The sequence below is a fragment of the Helicoverpa zea genome, chromosome 18 (genome assembly GCF_022581195.2).
Source record: "Helicoverpa zea isolate HzStark_Cry1AcR chromosome 18, ilHelZeax1.1, whole genome shotgun sequence".
Classification (NCBI taxonomy): domain Eukaryota; kingdom Metazoa; phylum Arthropoda; class Insecta; order Lepidoptera; family Noctuidae; genus Helicoverpa; species Helicoverpa zea.
In genome coordinates, this window is record NC_061469.1 from 3059909 (window position 1) to 3085585 (window position 25677).

Consider the following 25677-nt stretch of genomic DNA (forward strand, 5'->3'; position numbering starts at 1 on the left):
AGGTTTAATAAAAATATTATGAATGGAGTTATGGAGTGAATATTATATTATTTTTGCAGAGCTAGCGTCTTCTTTATTCAGTTTTAAAAAGGAAAATACGCAGGTACATTTTTTGCCTAAAACTTTTCGATTGGTAAAGGTGGTAAAGGTAATAGGTATAGGTACTCACTTTTGATCCATAAATGCCGGACATTGAAGAGCAATATATTATTTTCTATTTCATATATTTGAGTACCTAAATGAAGTTAATTTTACCATGGCCGTACCGTTTATACAGTTAGCAGAAAATATCCTAGTTCGCCTTTGATGCTCAACTAAGCGGAGAGTCAAAAAAAGATGGCACGAACTGCACTTTGCAGACTTCGTAGTTTATTACGTACTCAGCAAAGTAATAAAAAAGTCGATGAGTAATGGGCGCCAATTATTTTTAACTAGGTACAGAGCGATAAGTACGTAGAGTAGAAGTATTTATATGTATTCATTCCAAATTCAAGATGAACGATACAAAGCATTTAAATTCTCGACTTATTGAAAATCTGTAATGTAAAAGTGAGAAATGAGGTTTCATTTACAAACAGGGAGCTCAATAACTGTTTTGCCAAGCCCAAGCACGCAGCACATAAGAAAGCCTAGAAGTAGTAGTTCTTAATCTTACACATAGCTCATTTATTAACAAGCTAACATTACTGTAGCAAGCAATAGAAACAAACACCCAGCAATTACAAAGTTATCTTTCGTCAATTCATTCCCCTCTTTGAACAAGTAGTAAAACTTTAAACTCCCGTGTTTGAATTGCACAAAAACATTGATTCCAGGGAGCACGAAACGACTAGTGGAGGTCCCATAACGGAAAACTTCCTAAGAAAGTAGCGCGCCAAAATGCGGGTGTGCGGGGGACGACGAATGTACTGTCTTCGCCTGTATACGCCTTCTTTGGCCCCGTTATTTCTTGTAATACCAAAAATCGTTGACAGATGTCTCGAAGAACCCGAACGCCTCGTTACTTCACTCGTGACTGATCGTTTTGGTCTTTCCCTCCGTACGTAGGTATTTGACCTGCAAGAAGGTGCCTGATCTTCGTGCACTATGACATTTCCGCTCATCTTTTCTTACTCCGTGATCGATTCCGTTCCAAAAAACGTTGCGAGTTCTTTGCGAAGTTAAAAAAATGTCCTCTGGTTGCGAATCGCTCTCGGGGGACTTGGGGGATTAACGTGTCCCCCGCGATTACTGTCCCCCACGAGTTAAAATGTCATGTCATTACCATTATTCTTGTCCGTTCTCTTCATTAAAGAAAATGGTTTGTTCTCTTTTCGTTTAATTTCTGCATTTTTCACGTCCGGCTATAAAAGTTTATCGTATGTTAATATTGTGTTATGATTTTAATTATGTTTGATGTAGCTATAAAACAATGTCATAAAGTACGGTTTATTATATTATTAAATATTACCTACTTAGTTTCAGGCGATGAGATTTTTAAGGCGTCATTACTTGGGTTTATTTGTTGTTGAAATTCTTATAAAGTGTCTTTGGTATTTTATGTATTTTAAGGTGTTTATTTAACAGTATTCGAGAATTTAAGTAATCAATCAAGCTCGTGCATTTGGCCAAGATTGTTGTGTAAACCTATCATTACCTTAACAGCCAATACTTAATGATTTTAATCCTCATTCGAAAAGCGCAATCCTTAATAAAACCAAACAAGACTTTGACAACTATTATAATGGCATTTTTATTCCATACGCGTAAAAGAAAAACTCAAGTTAACTTTTATGGATGACATAACACGGCAAAAATATGTAGGCAAGCCATACAGCGCAAAATAAAGGAAAATTACGCTTACAGTCGTATATATTATGATATTTGTATTTTATCAGGGCTATAGGATTGTTGAAGGGTTCAGGGTAAGGCGCCACGCTTATGACACATATTTTATCTGTTACTGCTATTGGCATAATAATTTTATTTTATCACTGCCTCATATTAAAAAAAAAACAAAACAAAGACCCGAAGTTTATGGTGTATATAAAAAGAGCGAAACCTTGCTTATAATAATAATAATAAATCTTTATTGCAGATCACAAACCCGTATAATGCTTATGATTTCCAAAAATATTTTTGTTAATTGACTGATCAATGAGCATAAAAGTAACACGTGTTCCTTTTGACCCTGAAGGTCTAAAATCAAAGCAATCCTTTATCTTCAATCTTTACCAGCAGTCATTAATATTTCCCTCCAATTTATTCATACGTCATCTGTCAAATAGACAAGTCATGTGACAGTGACAGCTGTCTATGTCTCTAATAGTGAGCTTATTCCAACCATCTATGATTCCAACACAATCAAGCGAACCAATTTATTTTGTTTACAGAATAGTGTACACGCAGAAACTAACGAGTTTTCCTGTGTATAATGTTAATTATTTATAGCTTCATTTCTATTCCGTAGGTAAACATTTCAATAGTCAATATAGGTATTGTTGCCATATTAGAAAATAAACTTTGTATTGTAATATCCTGGTCTTTATTTGCAGAATGTTTTTAATGTTATAAATGTTGTATTTGCATTGTTAGAATTCATATACGGAATGAAACGAGATGAACAGCGAAATTAATAATACAATAAACGAGGAAAATCTTTTTAGGTATTAAAATGTAATTTAGCAACTCTATTATACGCTTTTGTCAATGCCTATTTCGACATACATATAAAAATATTATAAGTTCCCATTCATTTGACATTGATGTAAATTCCTTTGAACGACAGCCACTGAAAATGAAAACCATTTTCTGGTCAATTATATTGGGTTGATACCATTATTATGTATTTTTATTGTGCTACTTATTAATAAACATTTTTCTTTGTTTTCAGGTAATAATCACATTCCATCAATTTTACCTACTTTGTGATCATGTAAGTATGCATAAAACATTTTAATTTGACCTGAAACATATTTCATTCAATATTTTTTTGACTGGTAGTTTCAGTAAGTAATGTTTAATTATTATACAAGCAATTAAAATTCTTCAAATCTTACTGCTATATAATATCATTGGCTGGCGCTCCGCATAACATGTTAAGCCAAAAATATGTGACTTATCGACCATTTTGTTTTAAATGTCATTTTATAACTCTGGGGACTATTAGTAGAGGTTGTTCACATATTTTAGTTTAATTAACATACCGTATTAACAAATATTATTTACAGTATTAATCTATTTTCTAATAAAAGTTACTTCATTCAAATGAACTAAAATTTACTTAGAAATGACTTCTAAATGGACGTTAAACTTAGCTAAGAGTTTAAAGTTTATTTATGTAGTTAGAATATTTTGATAACTTCGTAGTAAAGTTGTCTAAACTTCATCAAAGTATTACATAGTTACTTGAATCATTAAAGTTTGTTAATTATAACTGTAATTTCATAAATACTGGATCTTTTTCACTGACATAAAAAAAAGGAAGCTCTCGGGATTATGTGTATATTTTGATGAGCATTAGATATGACAGCAAACAGTGAAGTGAACATTTGATGCCATTAACGGTCACCCTTGTTGCCCTTCCGCCCCTTTAGACTTAGGTAAATGAGCTAGTTACAATAACGGTTATATATTTATCTATCTCAATTCTGTACATAACTTCATACTTTCCACAAATAATTTATTTGAAGCTTTACAAACACCTAAATATAGTCTAGACTCAACTGACAAAACAGTAAATACAACAGACTATACTAAGGTAATCAACCCTCGCGATGCTACCATTCTTTTCCGTTCGCTACATCTCGCGAGCACGTCTCGTAGCCGTAATCTTGAATCTACACCACGGAGTAAGGAAAGATGAGCGGAGATGCCGTAATGCGCCGGGGCTGCGGGTTGTTCGAAAGAGATACCGCGGCCCTGGTACATAAAAGGCCTCTGACGGAACACGACGGTTTTTAGTCAGTAAGAGTCTGACACTCCCTCACCGCTGCTAACCCACAGCGGGAGGGGGCATTTGATGATTTTTAACGTCGAAAAAAAAAAAAAAAAAAAAAAAAAGATGCCGTAATGCGGTAAGTCAGCCGCCTTCTTCTAGCTCAAATACGTACGATGGACATGACCATTAGCGTGCTACTTTCTTAGATTTTTCGTTATGGCACCTCCGCTAGTCATTTTGTTCTCCGCAGTCTACACGGTACAGTAAAATGTAGACGGTACGCCGTCAACGGGTTATTAGCTCTTCTCTGAGATTGGGTAAAACGTTTCTCGGATTCACACTTTTGAAAATAGAAATACATACTAGAAAAGCTGTATGTATCTAAGTATACATCCTGTGCTTGTGCATAGCGTAGTCTAGTAAGAGTACTCGCACACTTCAAAGTTTTAGTCGGCTGATCGTTTGTTTGGGCTCAGAAATCAGTATGAACATGAATAATAGTGCATAAGTTAGAAAGATCAGGTATTTAGCTATTATCAGAGAGACTGGTTTGATTGGAATCTAGAAAATTAAATAAAAAAATGCTCGCTATCAGTTCAACTATTGGCCTCATGTTTAGTCTGCAATGTGCGAGTATTCTAAATGTTTTGTATAATGGGATTCTGTACATCAATAATGCGTAGATTGAATAGTTATTCTGGGTCTAACAATGATTGAGCAAGGCTGACAGCTGTTTCATAGAATAATTTAGTTTATCCAAAATCTGACACATATTTGAAAGCTTACACACAATCGTTTAATCCACAAAAGCCAGCAATTTTTCGGAAAACATAGCTGGAAATAATAGCTAATCTAAAGCTTTGAAAATCTCAGTCAATACAGTTCACGGATTTCAGAAATAGAAAACTCGTTTCTCACGTATTGCACATAAAATATATTTTCTGTGTTGCATTGAGGTTTCTTGGTATAAAATGGCTGTAGTCTCTTGAGCTTAGGTGTACGGAGCACGTGCGTGGCGGGGGGTTGAGTCCATAGTGTTGTTTTACATAAATAAAATCTGTGCTAATATTGGAAGAGTATGTTTGTTATGTAGGAGGATAATATTACAAAGCCGAAAAGTGTGTTTGCTTGAACGAGCTAATCTCTCAAACTACTGATCCGATTTGAAAAATTCTTTCAGTGTTAGATAGCCCATTTATCGAGGTAGGCTAAAGGCTAGGCAGGCTTTATATCCGGCTTCGTGTGAAACCTGTGGCAGAAGCTAGAGTATAATAATAATATTATTGTCAAAAAAAAAAAACATAATCACACATATTTAAACAAAACATCCTCTAGTACAACTAGGATTAGGTAGATTAGGATATAGATTTTAATGCGGAAGAGTTTTCTTGAACGCTTGAGTTTAAGTGAACGCGATTAGACCAGGGACTACTGTACCGATTAAATAAATAGATTATAGATTGTCACATATTATCGAGGAAGACTATAGACTGCATTTTATCCGGGTGCGCGGAAGCTAGTCACTAGTAACTATATTGATATTTATTTTGCATCCCCGTTTATTTCCAAAGATTTTGCCCAGCAGTGGGAGTAGTTCCAGCTGGTTCCATAGTGCACTCTGAACACGAAATCCAAATATTTTTTTTTTTATTAACAAAATCGGTCCCAGAGGTCCCGAGAAAAACCGGTTCAAATGTTGAACTTGAACAGTCACTTTATGAAGCCCAAGCCATTTGCCCAATAGTGGAAATTGTTAAAATAGGTTCTTTACTGCACTGTTAACATGAAATCCAAATATTTTGGAAATCGGTCCCAGAGGTCCCGAGAAAAACTGGTTCTAATGTCAAACTTGAACAGTCAGTTTATAAAGCCCAAGCCATTTGCCCAGTAGTGGGAATGGTTAAAATAGGTTTTTTACTTCACTCTTAAGACGGAATCCAAATATTTTAGAAATCGGTCCCAGAGGTCCCGAGAAAAACCGGTTCTAATGTTAGCCAGCCATTGTTAGCAAGCCGTTTTAAGCAGCCACAAACCTAACAACCTCTTTTCTTGAAATAACATTCAGATAGTTAGTGGTGTCACTGTTAACAGGATAAAAAAAAAAACAGAAATAGACGTTTAAAGGTAATTGTTGTTTATCTTGCTTTTCATTCTCTATCTACCACAATCAGTCCTAAGTTCGTGTAGCGTCATGCAATTAATATTCGTAATGGCAATGGAAAAATCTTATCAAGACGAATAAAATAAGCTCGAACACGAGGTAGTAAATACATACCGTTGAGGAGTTCCCTCGTCTCACTGTCGTCTCCATCGTCAGGTCAGGTCTTAACCTCCACAGTTTTGTGGTGCCGGAGACATATACCCGAATGACAAGTTTTTATTCGATATGTGCTTACAATTTCCGAGAGTTCCCAATTGTTTTAAGGTTTCTATCACCAGACCCTGGACCGAATAACAAAGGAACCATTTGGAAAGTAAATCCTATCAAACAATAAAATGATTGTTTAAATCGGTTGGTAAACGACGGAGTTATGCACGTACTTACGTAAAAAGAATACAAACGACCTGAGAAACTCCTCCATTTTTTGAAGTTGGTAAAAAAAAATCTCGTTCAATACCTCGTATTTGTCGATTAATATTATAATGCATTACAATTAAGGTAATAAAAGTGGAATAGGTAAGAGTTCGTAAGCATATTTTTCGTAATATTGAATAAGAGTCAAACCAGTTTTTCTCAGGACTCCTGGGATAGATTTCGAAATGTTTCGGTCTGGGACCTATTATAAGCCTATGGAACATAATACACTATGCAGTTACTGTGGGCAACTCTTGAGCCCAACTTCCATACAAAGAATAGCATTGTCCTTTACTGTACTTCCCATTTACTCACACAAAACTATTTTTCATAGAATTAGCAACAAAAGAAGAGAGATAGCGAGGTACTTAACATATCTTATGAAGCTATTTGGCAAGCATATCCAGAATATATGGTAATGCATGCAGACGTCTAGTCCGCTTACTTTTTCCTCGTCTTATTTGCATACTAATTCATGAATAATGGCAACACTGGCTATGCGTTGGGCTACGTGATAATATGTGATTAATGAGGTTTTGGTTCAAATAGGTTGAATGTTACTTTCAATGTTGGTAACTGTGTCTATGGTAGAGTTAAAACGGTTGTCTGTGCGTGAGTAAATTGTTATTAGATTCTTGGTTATTTAGTACTAGCTTCCGCCAGCGGCTTCGCCCGCGTGGTGTGTTGATAAAAAGTAGCCTATGTGTTAATCCAGGGTATCACCTATCTACATACCGAATTTCAATCAAATCGGTCCAGCCGTTTTTGCGTGATTGAATAACAAACATACATCCATACATTCTCACAAACTTTCACATTTATAATATAAGTAGGATTAAGTAACAGCTCGTGTATGGAACTATTCGTATGTTGAAATTATTTACACGGTGATCCTTGCTAATATTATAAATGCGAAAGTAACTCTGTGCGGTTTTCACGCAAAGGAATACTCAACTGATTTAAATCAAAGGTAAATATATAATGAGCCATTTTAATATACTTTTTTTTCTTCTATAAGTAGTACATAGGTGGTCTAGAACCTGAGAAAGGACATGTAGGCTGCTAGGGGTACGGAAACCGCAGGGAACAGCTAGCCTTCTATAATTTTGAAAAAACAGCAATCCCTATTTTAATGAGGCACTTCCTTCAAACCATGCATCCTTACTTCGAGCGAGCAATCAAAAAAATTTTCTTTATATTAAAAACTCTTTTTGAACACACTACTCGTATATTCTAAACTTTTTAATTAACTCTCTGAACTAACCATGCTATGCATTAAAGCTTGTGAGGAATTTCGGACTACGGCGTGCATTGCTGGCCAAAACAGTGAAAAAGAAAAATAAACAGAAAGTCAACTCCGTGCCAATCTTTGTCCGTTTATGAAAATAAACTGATGAATTTTAGTTTATGAAAGAAATGTACGATATCAGGTGTAATTTATTTGATTTAGCAACAGCAGAATAATGTGTGTTACAATAATTATATTATCAATCATCTGGCCCACGCTATTCCCAAGTCGTTCAATCAATCATTATAAAATCCCAGGAGATTACTGCTAAATACCGCTACATTTGTATTGTTGCTTTAATAAAAGTATAATAACTATTTTATTTACCTACCAATAGTTTGACTGTAGCTTGGTCGTACTAATTTCTCCCACAAAACCCTAACTTACACTAATGATACTTCTGACCCATTACACGTCATGGCTAAGGGTTGAGTTCTGATGAATGAACAGCCCCCCCCCTCTACTCTAACCCCCCGGAACCCCTCGGGGCTCAAGCCGCCTCTTATCTATTGTTAGTGAAGAACTGCACCTTCAACTACCCACAGTGTATGCATTTGCAGGCTTAGCAGACTTTAAAATTCATACAAGGATTTCAAAAGGATAGATTTGTATTATGCTATGTTAATGTAGGGAATTATTTCGTTGGATCCTCGGCTGCTGGACTGGGACGGAACAAAAGGAGCTCTGAACTGAATGAGAGATTATTTCCATCAAAGGATGCTAGGAAATGATTTCCGTTTTGCATTGGGATCTTGTAAGTAATCTGAAATGGTGAAGTGATTCCCTTAAGATATTTTAAATGTCAACTCAATTTTGTATCTACTGGATACTGGGTACTATGGGTACTAGGAACTGTTTGTATTTTATTTGTTGTCATCAAGTATTTATGAAATCTCATCCAGTGTGCTGGATGTTTGTTTTAATTTTATTAAGAGGTATGCTCGATGTCGCCCGTGCTTGTATTTAGTTCGTGGTACGGGAACAGTAGCTGAATATTTTAAACCAAGAGTTGTCATATGCACCTAAACAACGATGTTAATATCATGAAGATACTTACGTCTAATCTTATGAAGCTGAAAAGTTAGTTTATTTAAACGCTAGTTTCAGTACCTACTGAAAAATAGTATTTCTTGTGATATGAATTAACAATAAATCGTAAGCTTTACAAAAGTACATACGCAAAATGATATTCGGTGGCTAGATTGAGCCGAGCAGAGCTTGATTCTGAATATTAATTTACCGTGTTATTTAAAAGTGGAACACCAAAAAACCGTGTCATGAAAGCAAAAATAATTGTACTTAATTACGTATCTAGGTGTCACGATAAACTCGTGAAAACTGACCTTCATACTGCTTAAATTTGAATACACACTAATTACTCTCTCAAGGTTCCTCAGATAACATCTCTATATATATTTGCATTACAGTAAAAATGTTAATGTTTTGTTAGCTATGGCCAGATTTTTCAAAAGTAGTTGTCTATGGTTGCGTGGTTCTGTATGTTATCTATTTACCTTTTGACAAAAAACCCGAAATTAGTAGGTAACATTACATCATACAATATTACCTTCGTATGTATAATTTAGGATAATTGCATGTAAAGAGGTTTGTTATTTTTTCACGCGAAAATGACTGAATGGATAAATGAATCTTGGCAGTAATGTATCTATACTTCGGCCGTTCAGAGAATGCGTTCCTGACACCTATCAGTTAGTCACGACTAGTGATGGGCACAACATAACACTGAGTTCGTTACCGTTCCTTCAAAATGAACCGCCGCATTATTTTAAGATTATTTTCGTTTTAAATTGGCGGAATCATTTGTTTTATATTTTAGTTATTTAAGTGGAAACCAAAAAAAGGTAATATTCATATAATAAAATTGTTTTATTTATTCTTTGTTACAAGTACATTGAATTGAATGTGCGAACAGAATATTAATCAGACTCCGATTTGCTTGAGGAGGTGGTGTCTTCATCATCATCTTCGCCTACATGTATAATTATATTATTATCAATAACAGAATCAATCCTGATATCTCGGTCTAACAAAAGCCGGGTAATCAAATAAAAACAGATCGAAAACACTTGAAAAACGTGGTCTATGCGCACGAAACGACAACGGACGACTGTTTTAGCGTCACAAAATGGCGGCCCATAACGCCATTTGGGGTTACCATTTTTAATCTAAGTATAAAAATGCGGTTTGGTCATAGTTTTATTTTTATATTTCATAAACGTTATAATTAAGTCTTATAGTCCATTATTTTCCAATTCTTAAAAAGAAAATCAAAACGTATTATTTTATATTATAACTGTATAAGAACAGATTACGATACTTGCCTGTTATTTTTAGCACAGCACTACAAAATATAAACCGCTGACTGTTGAGGGACGTCACTAGTCCCGTCATTCATTATCGTTCATCTTGAACACAGCACTAGCAGCTGTCAATTTATGGTCAAAGCAATAAGCATGTGGAATATAAAATAAAAGTTTTAACATCAAGTGGAAGTTATTTTAATCAAGTTTAATCACACCCATCATGACACAAAACACGGCAAATAACATGGTGTCAGCGTGGGGTGGAATGCCGCCGCTTCCCGAAATGTGTTTTGTGGGAAACCTGTCAAAGAATTTTCAGGTGTGGGTGCAGCGATTGAAAATATATCTGACGGCACACGGAATGGAAAAAGAAAACCCAAAAAGATTGGTAAATATTCTACTTAACTATATAGGGCTGAAAGGCATTGAAATTTATAACACTTTTGGAGAAAATGAAAACGAAACTTTGGAAGAAGTCATTAAAAAATTTTCTGAATACTTTGCTCCGAGAAAATCATTGATAATTATACGAAACGAATTTTTTACAACTACGCAAGGAAATTCAACACTTGAAGATTATTTTCAGAAACTTATAAACTTAGGAAAGGACTGCGAATTTGAAAACTTAACTGAAGGAATAACAGTCAGCAAAATCATAGCAGGGTTAGACAAAAGATTTAATAATTTAAAAACAAAATTAATGGCGGAAGACGATAAGAGGCTTACTCTAGAATATATAATGAAATTTCTTCTTAGTGCTGATGCATCAAGAAAGTATGTAGAGAAGATGGGTGGATCGGAGGAGCCAGTGGAAACAGAAACTGAGGTACTGTTCTCGACCTCACGGAAAAAGGATAAATTATATACAAAGAAAATAAATAACTGCACAAGATGTGGCCAAACACACGAAATGAACAACTGTCCCGCTTATGGAAAAAAGTGTTTCAAGTGCGAGAAATCTAACCACTTCAGCAACAAATGTCGCAATAGGGGGCAACGTCAAACTACTAAACAACAGCATGTGAATGTTGTGGAAGAAGGAGTGGATGACAACAATGAGGACTTCTTCATTGGTGTGGCAATGCTCGGTAATGAAATAACACAGGATTTCATGGTAAGAAACCAAATGATACCTATGAAATTTGACACTGGGGCAGCATGCAATATTATAGGTACTAATGTGTGTAAAAAACTAGGCCTTAACAAGAGTGATTTTGAACCTTGTAACAAGAATGTCATACAGCTTGATGGTAAAAGTGTTTCAGTATGTGGTACATGTACATTAGAAATACAGCATCCAAATCAGTTAAAATATAGAGTAAAATTCATTGTTATTGATGGTTCTGTGCCTACTTTGATAGGATGTAAGACATGTTTAGAATATAATTTTGTGAAACCTAATACTAACCTAGTTAAAGTACACAATGTAACATGCAATGATACTGAGATCAACAAATTAATTACAAGTTTAAAATCCAATTTCAGTGAACTATTTGATGGTGGTCTTGGTTGCTTACCTGGCTTGGTGAAAATACAACTAAAGGAAAATGCTGTACCTGTTGCTCAAGCTGCACGTCGGGTTCCCTTTTCATTATTGCCTGAATTGAGAGAGGAACTAACAAAAATGGAATCAATGGGAGTTATTGAGAAAGTAAATAAACCCACTCAATGGGTAAACAATCTAGTCCTGGTAAGAAAACCCAATGGTAAGTTGAGAATATGCATAGATCCAAGAGCATTAAATAAATTTATATTACAGCCAAAATACCAGTTACCGACTATAGATGAGATTAAAAGTAAAATGCAAAATGCTAAAGTATTTGCACTGCTTGATGCTTCAAATGGTTTCTGGATGTTGAAACTTGATGATGAAAGCTCTGATTTATGCACATTCATTACACCTTTTGGGCGCTACAGGTTCAGGAGACTGCCATTTGGTGTTAGCTGTGCACCAGAGGAATTTAGCAGAGTAATTAGTCAGATGTTTGAAAATGTTGAAGGAGTAATACCATATTTAGACGATTTGTGTGTCTATGCTGATTCAGTTAAACAACTAAAAGATAGATTACAGAAAGTTTTAGAGATTGCGTCAACAAATGGTATAAAATTTAATGAAAATAAATGTAAGTTTTTGTATCAAAATTACTTTTTGTAGGTCATATTTTCACGGCAAGAGGCATTTCTCCTGATCCTGATAAAGTTCAGGCAGTTATGAATATGGAACGGCCGAGGTGCAGGAAAGATTTGGAAAGATTTCTTGGCATGTGTAATTATTTGTCACGATTTATACCCAATTATTCAAAATTAATTGAACCTTTGAGAGTTTTATTGAAGAAGGATACAGTGTTTTACTGGGATAGCAATCAAGATCAATCAGTGATGTCACTAAAAAAGGCTTTGTGTAGTAGCCCATGTTTAGCCTACTTTGACACAAATAAAGATATAGTATTATCAGTTGACAGTTCATCAACTGCTCTAGGTGCTGTAATACTACAGCAAGATAGACCAATTGCATTTGGGTCTCGTGCCTTAACTGTAACTGAACAAAATTATTGTCAATTAGAAAAAGAAATGTTAGCAATTGTATATGGATGTTATAAAATGCATCAATATGTGTATGGTCGTAAAGTTCATGTAGAATCAGATCATAAGCCACTAGAAACATTATTTAAGAAACCATTACATAAAGTCCCTGCTCGACTACAGAGAATGATGTTGTCTGTTCAAGGTTATAATTTAGAGGTAGTATATAAGCCTGGTAAACATTTGTATATTGCAGATACCTTGTCACGCAGTTGTCCACCAACTATTGAAAATAAATTTACACAATTAAGACAGAACATTGTCTGTCATGTTAAATTGCAGAGAGATTGCTTACCCATATCAAGTAAACAGTTAATTAAAATACAAAAGGCTACAGAGATGGATCCTACATTAAAACAAATAAAAAACTATTTAAAAAATGGGTGGCCTAATAATTTGAATAATTTGGATAAAAAGACTAGAATCTTTATGACATTTAGGGATGAATTAGGCCTATTAGATGGTATAATTTTAAAAAGTAATTTGATTGTTATCCCTGACTCTATGAAAAGTGAAATTTTGAAAATAATTCATGATGGACATGTCGGTGTGAGCACCTGTAAGATAAGAGCTAGATCATGTGTATTTTGGCCTGAAATTAATAAAGATTTAGAAAGTTATGTATCCAGCTGTGAACCTTGTGCTAAGTATAAACCTAATTTGCAAAAAGAACCTTTAGTCAATCACTCTGTTGAAACTCTGCCATGGCACAAAATAGGCATGGATATATGTACATTTAAAGGAAAAGATTTTTTGATATTTATAGACTATTACTCTAAGTATATAGAAGTATGTAAGCTTGAACAATTGTCCACTGCCTGTGTAATTCTTAACTGTAAGTCTGTCTTTGCAAGACATGGCATTCCAGCTTTGGTGGTTACAGACTGTGGTACACAATTTACATCAGGTGAATTTAAAAACTTTGCGGAAAAGTATAATTTTAATCATATTAAAACGAGTCCCAAACATTCTCAATCTAATGGTCAAAGTGAAAGTGCAGTTAAGATATTCAAAAACATAATGAAAAAATGTACAGAAGATGGATCAGATCCATACTTAGGTTTGTTGAATTACCGCAACACACCGAAACTTCATATGCCATCTCCTGCCCAGTTGCTGTATTCAAGAAATTTAAGATCATTGCTACCAGTGTCCAAAAATAAGCTTGTACCTAAAATATTTAATGTTGATGACAAATACTACAGTCATATTGAAAATGTTAAAAAGAATTATGATAAACATGCTAAGCCTTTAGCAGAACTAAGTCCAGGGCAACATGTATATTTTAAAAAATCTCTTGACTCAAATTGGTCACCAGGTAAAATTATTAATAAGTGTGAAGAGCCACGCTCATATTTGGTGGGGGATGAATATGGTAAAACATATAGAAGGAATAGAAAGTACCTTACAAATCGGCCTCAACCTAAAATGAGTGTTAGTTATAAGCCTTTAGATAATAACAACAACTGTCATAATCATACTTACTCATATTTTGAAGATGTGCCTGAACTTTCAATGTTGTTTCAAGAGAGCTTGACTCAAGAAGGTGGAACCACTCTAGATAATCATGATATTATAAATACTGAAGAAAGAGAAAATCAGAATATTTTACTTGAAATTTCAGGCACAGACACACAAGAGCATTCAAATGATTGTAATAGTGATTTATCTCTTGCTTCCTTTCAGAGAAGCTTCTCTGAAAATACATTGAAAGAAATCTCGAGAGAGAATGATGATAGAGAGGCTTGTCCACAAGGAAGCTTGTCTATAACTAATTTAGATTCTAATACCTATGTTACTCGCAGTGGTCGTAGTATAAGAAAACCGCCTAAATTTCAAGATTACTGTGAGTATGAAGATGTTGATTAGACAAAATGGAGATGTTACTTAGCTCATTAAGTATAAAAGGGGGGATGTTGAGGGACGTCACTAGTCCCGTCATTCATTATCGTTCATCTTGAACACAGCACTAGCAGCTGTCAATTTATGGTCAAAGCAATAAGCATGTGGAATATAAAATAAAAGTTTTAACATCAAGTGGAAGTTATTTTAATCAAGTTTAATCACACCCATCATGACACAAAACACGGCAAATAACACTGACATAACCTTGTAATAGCGCAGTATAGATTTAGAAAAATATTGTTTACCAAGTTATTTGACACTCAGTTTGGCACAAAATTATAACATTCATTGATTATTGATATAATAATGTTGTTTTAATGCTCCTCAATTGTTAAAACGGTAAACAACCAGCAAAAATATTTTTATCGTAACTGCAACGCCATTGCAAAGTTACGTCGTCAGTTCAATCGCGACGTGTCAGGAACGCATTCTCTGAATGGCCGAACTATAATTAACATTTATTTATTTATTTTATTTATTTATTTATTTCTCAACCTTACCACTAACATTACAGACAGGTACATCCAATGCGTTAGGGAGGCACTTATTTAAAATACTAACTACTTACAAAAGTAAAATAAAAAAACAAACAACAAAACACAAGATATTTACACAAAATAAATTTAAAGTGAAATAGAATATAACAATACAATAAAATAAAACAATAATAACAAAAGTATGTCCTATAATGCTAATCTAGTTTATAACATAATATAAACAAAATCATCCTTGCGAGTTCACTGAACTGACACGAGAAAATGTCTATATTGTTCTGGATTTCGTTTATAGTACGGATCGCTCGCGTGAGAGGCGTTTTGGCCAGTAGGTTGGTCCTGGCGGTCGGCACTGACAGCAGTGGCGGGCGCCGTCGTCTCTCCACGTAGCGGTCCGGCACACAGAGACACAAGCACCGTAGTACGCCGGGATTGTGTTCCTTGCCACGGAGTAATTTAATAATATATAATATAAGGGCAAATTCTCGCCGCACCTGTAACTGGTTGTACCCGACCATACCCAGCACGAACAATGTGGGGTACATAAGCGGGTACAGCGGATACACCCCGTACAGTCTCCAGTACAAGTGGCGCGTGAACTTGTTCTGCACGCGCTCCAGCATGACAGAGTACTTGGCTTCGTGTGGAGCCCATATGACACCACCATACTCCAAGTGACTCCTAACGAGTGCGTCGTATAATACCCTTACTGTTGTTATATTCGTAAAGCCCTGCGACTGCCTAAGTACAAAGCCTAGGTTTCTGTACGCCTTCTTGCATATCTTAATAATATGCTCGCGAAACGTGAGCTCTGGAGTGAGATGAACCCCCAGATCACGCACCTGTGTCACTCGCGTCATGGGTGTTGCCTCTGCTTTGTACTCATAGCAGACAGGGCTTCGCGAACGCGTAAAGGATATTACCGAGCATTTGGATACATTGAAGTATAGTTTATTGTCATGACTCCACTTCACCACTCTGTCAATGTCATCCTGGAGTCGCGTACAGTCCGACTCGTCCCTTACCTCGAGCAGCAACTTGAGGTCATCCGCGAACAATAAACATGTAGCATGTCTGACGACTTCCGGCAAGCTGTTTATCATGATGATAAATTCAAGAGGCCCCAAGTTGCTGCCTTGGCTTACTCCAGACCTTGTGTAGTATGGCTCTGACTCAAACCCATTATAGTCAACATACTGTTGACGGTCTTTCATGTAGCTGACAAAGAACTGCAACAGATGTGGTGTACAGCCAATATCAGCCAGCTTCCTCAATAAAACATCATTGTCCACGGTGTCGAAAGCCTTTTGGAAATCAAAATACGCCGCATCTACCTGGACCCCCGCGTCGACTGCCGGTATAACCTGCGCCATGAAGTTAAGCAGGTTGGTGGAAGTGCTGCGCCCCGGCCGAAAGCCATGCTGAGCGTCCGATAGTTGTGCTCGGACCTGCCCCTGTATAGAACTTTGAATGGCGGACTCAAAAACTTTAGCCGGTGTCGACAGCACTGCCACTGGTCTGTAACCGCTGACATCTGGACCTGACTTACCCTTAGGTACTGGAACGACGCGTGAGATCTTCCATCGTTCTGGGAATGTGGACTGTTGTAAACAGGTATTGTAAATGTAATGCAGGGGACCCGCTAAAACCCTGGCACAGTCCCTGAACAGAAAAGGTGGTATACCGTCCGGACCAGATGAGCGTTTTGGCTTGAGATTCTGCAGCGCTATTTGAACATCATTCAGGGTTAAGTTGTTTAAATGTACCCGTGCACTGGTAACACCGGCTTCCGCCGCCGCCGCCTGTGCATCTAGTGTTGGTGGTACCTGGTTATATACCGACTTAAAAAAGTCGGCAAATTCTCCAGCACACTGGTCATCTGTCAAATCTTCACCATTTTTCATTATATTTTGGCGATTAACTCGGCTTTTTTTGGACCTAATATATTGCCAGAACGCTTTTGGATCTTTCGCGAATTGATTTTGAATTTTATGTTTGTGATCTCTGTATGCTATTTCTATTGATTTTTTAATTTGTGCCCTAATCTTAGCGTATTCTTTATAATCGCAATCAAGTTTTGATTTTTTAAATTTTTTGTGTAAATATGCTTTAATTTTAATATCTCGAATTATTTCCCCTGTGTACCATTCGGGATACACGTAACGCGAGTTTCCCCGGATAGACGCCTTCCTGGGTACACACAGGTCCAAAGTATGACTAAGTTTGTCATAAAAGATATTTAAAATCTCATCCAAGTCATGTGTCTCATACAGTGTACTCCAATCAACAGAAATTAACATTGTATATAACGACTGATAATCGGCTTTATAAAAATTCCACTGCGGTCTAATACTGCGCGCGGCGGCACCGGCAGCGGCGGGCGAGGACGCGAGCGGCGCGGGGTGCGCGGGCGCGGGGCGCGGGGCGCGCATACCTACATTATAAAATTAAAAAGTTTCATCAAAATGCGTTCAAAAGACTGAGCGTTTAAGAGCATCAAAATCACACATACCAACGTTTCGGGTGAAAAAGTTCTACCGACGTTTAGTTAGACCGAGAAATACTCGGAAAACCCGAAAGAAAAACCCATGAGTTTCTCAAATAACTACCTAGCTACAAGATTTAATTAGTCACCGTTACCGAAATGTCATTTTTTCCACGTGTAAGCGTACATTTTCGACAGATTACCAAATCAACAGCATACTGCGCTAGCGTGTCGCGTTGTGTTCATTGCAATTGTGACATGTTAGCGGCCATGTTAAATGATTTTACACGTTATTCGTTCCAGCTTGTTTATTGCGTAATTAATACAGCCTTTTCCCTTTTTGGGGTTCAGAAAAACCTTGTTTAAAAGCACAAATGCTTAAGACTTCCTTTTTCGAAGTAGTAAAGATTAAAGATTCCGAAGAAGACAAGATTTTTTCGAAGGATAGTTTTATGACATAACCGTCGTAAGACACACTTCAAACAATCGGGTAAATACTAAGTATAAAAACGATAATCATTCTCCAGCCCTTATTCCAATTTTATTTGGGGTCGGCACAGTATGTTTTCTTCTTCCATACTCTTCTCTCTGGCTCATCTAACGAGTAACATACACGCCCTGAACAGTTTTCTTCATTGTAAACACATTCCAAATGCTTGATGAAAATTCTTTCCAACCAGTTTGTTTCCACTTTTTCACTCCACAAATATAAATACGTAGCAGAAAAATAAAACACAATGGTTCCTTTTTTAAACCCTCTTAAGTTCCATTCCTTCTTTTGTTTTGGAGTGAGTCCCGTATATTTTTCACAGCCAGGACCATAGATTACGCTGGGAGTAACTAATGAGTTTCCGTAGACCGCACTCTTTGCTAATTACCTCGTATTTTATGTGTAAGTGCTAAAAATGTACGTTAACGTTTATTTGTTTAGGAAATAATATCCTATACTAATATAAATACGACCAAGTACCGTTGGAACTTTTTACTTTGCCCGGGATGCCTAGTTCGTTCTTTCACGCATTTAAAAAAAGTTTAGGTTGTTATAGGCTATATAATACAGTACAGATAGAGTACAGATATACCCACTATGTTTTTCATTGCTCAAGGTATACAAATAATTTGTATACGTGGTTTCAATTCTTCTGTGAACCATACGTCGCATGCTTGTAAAAATCTTTGCGATAAAAGTAATCTGAACTACTTGAAGTGTTTCAGTTTAAGTCCATAATAGTTACTGATAAGCACTATCTTAACAAAATGTATGTTTATTGTGAAGTCACCGGTCTTCATCATTATCATTTACAAGAACGTGCATAAGTAAATAGGGGAATTCTGAAAAAAAAAAAATATTGTTGATCCGGAAATGTAGGAGATAATTTTAAATATAGCCGAATGTTTTTGTTATCCCCAATTACAAGTACAATAGTCCTTGAAACATTTGCAGGCTTGAAAAATGACAATACATGACTAACCTTATTTAAGTTACTTGTTTGTGAACAGTTTTCTTTATTTGCAGAGTTTTTACTGATAATTTCAGGAGCATACTTGATATGTTACATATACTTTGGAAGTAATTCTATGTTATCTATTTCTTTAGTAATAGCAATACGGGTTTTTTGTCTCCTATCGGAAAATGAGCACTTACCAAATACGCATAGCATTAACACTATTAAAGTGAACTTGATAAGAACTTTCTAGCATTTTAATCTAGGCCAGGCAAATTACCTAGCAACTAGTAACGTCCCGCATAAAGACAGGTACCTACGTAACTGAGTAATAAATAGTGAATTATTTACATAGTTATCAATAAGTTTACTTCGAAAACACATTCAAACTTCTCAATAGAGTATTTAATATATATTAACTATCATTGAAAGGAAAATAATCAGAAAACAATTCATGACTTTCCACAGATGGCAGCTACAACTACGTCACAACTTTATTTATTTAACTGTTTCAATTCAATTGAAATAAAACTTCTTTTATATGCAACTTTTAATATATAAAAGGCATTAACACATTTATTATTATCAAGAAACAAACAAGTGTGAAAAGAGAATAGAAAGTGGCAATAGCTTGACTGTTAACTTCAGGCGAAGGTTATATTTCCGTTTGTCCTTACTAATAAATGCAAACGTAACTTACCTTCAACTCTTTAACCGCTGAAGCGATTTAAATGGAATATTGATTTGTCGAGCATTATCATATCTACAGAGAACGAATGAGTGATAATCGCCCTACTTGCTCAAGACGGATTGGCGATTTCAAGCAATTGTTGTCAGACTTTTCACAAACTCGCGTATAGTTATCGGCACGGATAATGAGCTCTCGGCGGAAGAGTGGGGATAGCTTTACGCACTGTACACTTATGGCAATAAACCAATAAATCGCTTCTGCGCAGGTGAAGGTCAATATCCTTGCCGATGATTATACATGAGAGATGGTTAAACCACTAGGCCACAAAGACTGCAAGTTGGAAGCATTAAAATCTAAAGAAAACTGAGACGATTCATTTATGTAATAACATGAAATAATATGAGCTACCATGATACAGTTCAGACAATACGGTGCACAGCACGTGTAGCCTTGCATCGGTTGCAATCAATCATAACACGTAACAATACTGCTTTTAATGCACCACTGTCAATCAAAGACATATTGCATAGCAACTGTTTGTATGAATGTAAGTGTCAATTCGTACTTAATTCAGCATTTTTATTGTCTCAATGCTTGACACAAGCCTCTTCTCATACCGAAAAGGACACACGACGCGAGCGGTAATGTAGCTTTGTAGGTAGTGATTTTAGACTCGTTAAGTTCAGGATTTCTGAACGATGTTTTCCTTCTACCTTAGCCATTGATGACCAAGATAGGTACTCTTGCTACATTGGTGCGTGCGACGTGCTCGACCCGTAATCGAATCGAATATTTAAGTAACAAACTTTTAGCTTACACTTATGTCTAGATTATGTATCTTTACTTCATAATATGTAATACTATAAGACTGAAGAGTTGTTTTGTTTTAACGCGCTTATCTCGAACTATTCAATTATTTCAGTTGTAGAAAGCCCATTTATCAAGGAAGGCTACAGCCTCCTTTTATCGGGGTACGCAGACAAATTTCCACAGGACGCCAGTGAACCACTAGCGGGAACCAGTGACTTAATATAGTTAAACTCCAGCAGATCGTTCCAATTTAGGTAGTATGTAATAAAGAAGTTTGCTAACCTAGTCGCCGTTCGACTTAATTGGATCATGTCCGATGTCCTACAGTCCTTAAACTTAGCCGATATACTGGGACTGCGTCGAAAGTTAGTTAGCATCAATTTCAGGAGTCATAACTTAGTTACGACGCTCCTAAATTCACTTATAGCTACATGTTACGACTTTCTATATTTAGAAGAGGTCAAAGTTAAATACGCAGGTGAGGGTGCTACTTTGAGACTGTTTTTCTCGGAATTTCAGCCCTCAAAAAACTCCCGCTCTCGTACTTAAACGTACGTAATCCTGTAAAGTAGTATAAAATGGTTAAGTTCTATTTAGTTAATAGTACTAACGTAATACAGCCGGATGATTTGTTTTAACGAGATTCATGTCCTATTGATGTGTATTTTGGATTTCTTGACTACTCAGGTCTGATCTGAGTTTAAAAGCTGTAGCTTATTATGGTATTTATTTTGCGCCACCATGTAATCATTCTATTTACAAAATTTATTGTAATTGTTACAGGTATGTTCGTGAATAAGGAGACATCATACCACGCAAGCGGTATCATAGAAAAAAATTTGGTACTCATAAAGCCTGGTTTCCTAGGAAAAGTATCCTGAATATTCTATGAGTACTTGTAAATCTATGGTACCTTAACTTCTAACAAAACATGTCAGGCCTGAACACTTGTCGCCTAAGTACCCAGAGTCTGCTAACTCGTAATTAAAACTTTAATTATGAATTTGTTTCTCAAAAGTTCCAATGGCAGTGAGTTTATTTCTCGAGTTTAGCAGATAAATTAACAAAGTTAGGCCGACGTCATGATAATTTAATTAAAAAAAGTAATTCGTGTCGCAGGCTGGCGGATAAAGTTATGTTTTTTATACTTATTAAATATGTAATAAATGTTATTTAAGTAGTAAATAAAAAAGTTTCGAAGTGTGCTTAGTTTAGTTTGAAACGTATGAAATAATTTTAGATGTCTATTTTAAACTGATATCATCGTCAGGCACTGTCAATATAATTTTGACAAAGGTCAACCTAACCAGACATGTCAATTCAATCCATGTTACAATAATAACTCAAAATAATATGTTGTGACCGAATTCCCGTCTTCACAATATTACTCTATTATTATTGTGATATTGTCACACAGTCGATCTATTATTTACAGCAAACTGTTCCCGCCATTATTCTAATTGACAGCTGTCAAAACGAGCTGTCATCGATCTTCTGACATCCCGACATTCGCGCCGTGTTCACTAAAGGATTACAAGTGCTCGGAACTGAAGAGACTGTCGACGTCTGCTAAGTGGCACTCGGACGAAATGTTAGTTGCCAGTGAAATAAATTAAATAAATCCTGGCTAACAAACCTACTTTATCTCTTTAGAGGCCAATAATGAGGTTTAAAATATTAGAAATAGTGTTTTTTGACGTCATCTTAAGTAAGGCATTTGAGTAGATAAATAAAATATGAGCATAGTTCATCATTTCTAGCTAAGAAATGCATTAAAAAAAAAAAAAAACAGATAAATCGATGTCTTTATTGAAATAGCGTGTTTGCGTGCTAGGTCAAATTAAATCGCTTCAATAGTATTAATTTTATAAATAATTCTTATCAAGTTATTAGCACACTATTTTTATGACTAAATGGGTGGATAACATTATTTTCACATTAGCGCTGTTACTGTTTTTTTAATAACTTTATTTACATATCGTAAATTACTCTATGAGTTACGACTGTCAGAGATTAAGGTTTGTTTGTAAAAGCTTGCATGTCTATGGATACCAAAGAGTGAAATATGCGAGTGACCTCTGGTTCCCTTTATCGGCATGCCACCGTCCGTCGCACGATATCATTCGTGTATCCTCGCACTTACCAATCCCCAACTATCCAGAGGGATCCGTACATGATGAAGATTAATTACTTCGGGGATCCCTTAAGGCCTAAAATAGTTACCTTTGCTTTGAGTTGCGGGGATTAAGGCGTGTATTCTCGTCTGGATAAACGATTATCGATATTTTCTGATTATGCGATTAGTTTATGCGTAATTTATTCGATTATTCGGACATGTTGATATGAGTTGGGTGGGGGTGATTTACAATGGTTTGTTTGCGTTGTAGTATTAATTTCCCCGAGGGCGCTCTGCGTTTGAGAATGTTGTACAAAGGAGTTGGCATGATAATTACATATTATGTAACTACCTGTTATCATGTTAAATGTTATTAATATAACATGATTTAGCGTAGTAACTTGTTAAGGTTTATATACCACAATTTAATGGAATTACACACGTATATTACTACGTACCTACGTTATGATATAGACAGCAACGAAAGACAAATATAAATGCTGACTTACATTAGAGAATATTAATTTTGGAATCCCATAAAAAAAGTTATTAAAAACGAGCCCTGTCTAAACCAAAATGTTGCCAACCTCACGTCAACATGCTACCAACATAACAACACGTCATCAACAACTGCCATTCATTGAAGCGTCTTTGAGCTGAAACCACGTTCAGAAACAGAACAATAGAAACAGGCGTCAATCATAATCGCATCAAGCTAGTTATCAGAGAGTACGGATGTTAATATGGGCGTATAGATACGCAGCTATCGGTTATGTGACATGCGACAGAATATGTACAGTAATCCTACACTTATAATTACAGAGGCTTGCACCATTCAACTATGATAACCGAACATTTTCAGTTGTCAAATCATCTGGCTGATCAGTGGGCGGCAATGCCACGGCTGGTTATGATTTGGTTATCGTTACTTATAGTTAAATGGTGCAACTCATAAGTCTATTGAAATTGGAATCTATTATTAAAATCGACAGATTATTACTTATCGGTGCAGCAGAGAAGCATCGTCAAACAGTCAATTAGTCGTATGGTTGTCATTAGATTATCTGTGACATTTGATAGGGGTTGTCAAAAGCAAGCTTTTCAGCGATAGGCGAGGGTTTTGCATAGTGTGACGGCAATACGAACATTGACACAGTATGTACCTAGGTAATTATGGAATATGTCCGTTCCTAATATTCCAACTGATTTGCTGAATTTTGTCACAGGACTCGCACAAGTAATGTCAAATTCTGTATGCCAAAAGCAAAACAACAAAAAGATGGAATGTTGAGGTCGTCCTTTAGCTTAAGCTTCGAGCATCCATAGCTTTATATACTTAAGATTATCTGCAGTATCGTAGCTCACCAACCGAAACGAGACCTTGCAACAACCTTACCTAGCTGCATTTCATAAGATTTATCCCCAACAAATGCTCCTTTCATTCCTCCCCATCTAAAAGACGATTTATAACTCGACACAGCATCGATTCGTACGTCGAAATGCGCAATTATTATAGTATTCGAATGCAGCGACTCGCTAAACCGTTTTCAGTAACATATCGCCGTGTGCGATGTTAAAAGCGCCATGTTCCTTGGAACTGGCTATTTGTAACTGTTCCTAACGTGTGCAGTAAGCTTTATAGGTGGTATAAGTCTTTTAGTCGTTGTCGAAGTATTTTTAAAAGCTCACACCGCAAATAAGTCGGCCGATAGTTTGTTTTGGGTCATAAATCATTATGGAGATGAATGCTAGTACGCACATTACAAAGATCAGGTGTTTAGCCGGTAACACACCGACTGAAAACATTGCTTTCTTTAAAAAAAATATAATTGCCAACCATCGGATCAACTGTCGGCTAACTGTTTAGTCTGCAGTGTCGTAGGTATTCTCAAAGAACGACTCCTTTCAAATTAGTATAATTGAAATATCAAAAAACGCGGTTTTAAAAGTGGGTTTTCTACGCGTATGTTCGCAATATGCCCAATCTTGTTATCTGTTATAATTATTCACTATGTGTGTCTGTTAATAAACATGTGTCGTGTTTTCAATAACTTACATACAATTTTACGTAAGTAATCATTTATCAAAATGTCTGCTCGAAACACTTTTTTTATTAAATAAATTGGAAACGAAAGCAGGTTTTTTTTGTAGGTTCACAATGTAGACGACCTCGATGGCGCAATGGTCATCATGCCGGACTGCCGAACCTGAGGTCCCGGGTTCGATTCCCGGTTCGGTCGACATTTGTGTGATGAGCATGCTTGTTGGCCGTGGTCTGGGTGTTACAATATGTATTTATAAATATGTATATATGTAGCTATATGTAGTTTATCAGTTGTGTTAGCACCCATAACACAAGTTAATTAATACCTTACCATGGGGCTAACCGACCGTGTGTGAAAAGGTGTCCCGACATTATTTATTATTTATTATTAATGATTGTCTATTTTCAGTTAAAAAAAATATCGTAAGTTGGTTCCTATGTTTCTAGGTATTCGAAAAAAGGTGAAGTTTTAGGATACAATTTATTTTTCTGGTAAATTAAAGGTGGTTATCAATTTGGACGTTAGTATGTTTTTATTACGGAAATTGGTTGCCATATTGACTCTAACGCCTAACTTTGATTAGCTTGTAAATGAGTCCCAGTACAAATTAGAACCTACTCGCAATCGCATGAACAAATAAATGGAGACACTATAGATAAAATGATGTTTTATTCATTGTTACATTAATTGTATTCTAATCTTGGCTGAATGGGACATTGTTTCAGCGGCTCGGGTATAATTCTATCCTATTAGTACTGCACGAAGCTGTTAATTGTAAGAAATATCTAGTACGCTGACTGATTAACATAATATGGTTAACAATGGCCAAGGAAACGAGTAGGGTGATTCGTAACTGCAATATACCCCCGCACTCAAAAACATTTAATGATTACTTAAGTCACTCCTTAGTGACAGATTCTCATAGAAATTCTGCACTAAGGAACGGCTTAAGTAACCATTCAAAATGTCTCTGAGTGTGTCCATTAATCTTGTAAGT

General features: G+C 36.0%; 2 protein-coding genes across 2 annotated transcripts in view; both read left to right on the forward strand.

Moving 5' to 3' along the window:
* LOC124638651 (beta-1,4-N-acetylgalactosaminyltransferase bre-4) overlaps positions 1-25677 on the forward strand; it is a 202332-nt gene that overhangs the window by 30862 nt on the left and 145793 nt on the right. The gene's annotated exons all lie outside the window — the stretch shown is intronic.
* Positions 10148-12188, forward strand: LOC124638655. The gene is made up of 3 exons (XM_047175648.1): positions 10148-10494; positions 10693-11220; positions 11592-12188. Exons 1-3 carry the CDS (start codon positions 10327-10329, stop codon positions 11592-11594), a joined length of 699 nt encoding a protein of 232 aa, XP_047031604.1. The 5' UTR covers positions 10148-10326; the 3' UTR covers positions 11595-12188.

Bases quoted from the DNA above. Each gene is read 5' to 3' on its own strand.
- LOC124638655 (XM_047175648.1), top strand. From the start codon at position 10,327: ATGACACAAAACACGGCAAATAACATGGTGTCAGCGTGGGGTGGAATG. The intron at 10,495-10,692 runs GTAAATATTCTA...GATTATTTTCAG, and splicing joins AAGAAAACCCAAAAAGATTG to AAACTTATAAACTTAGGAAA.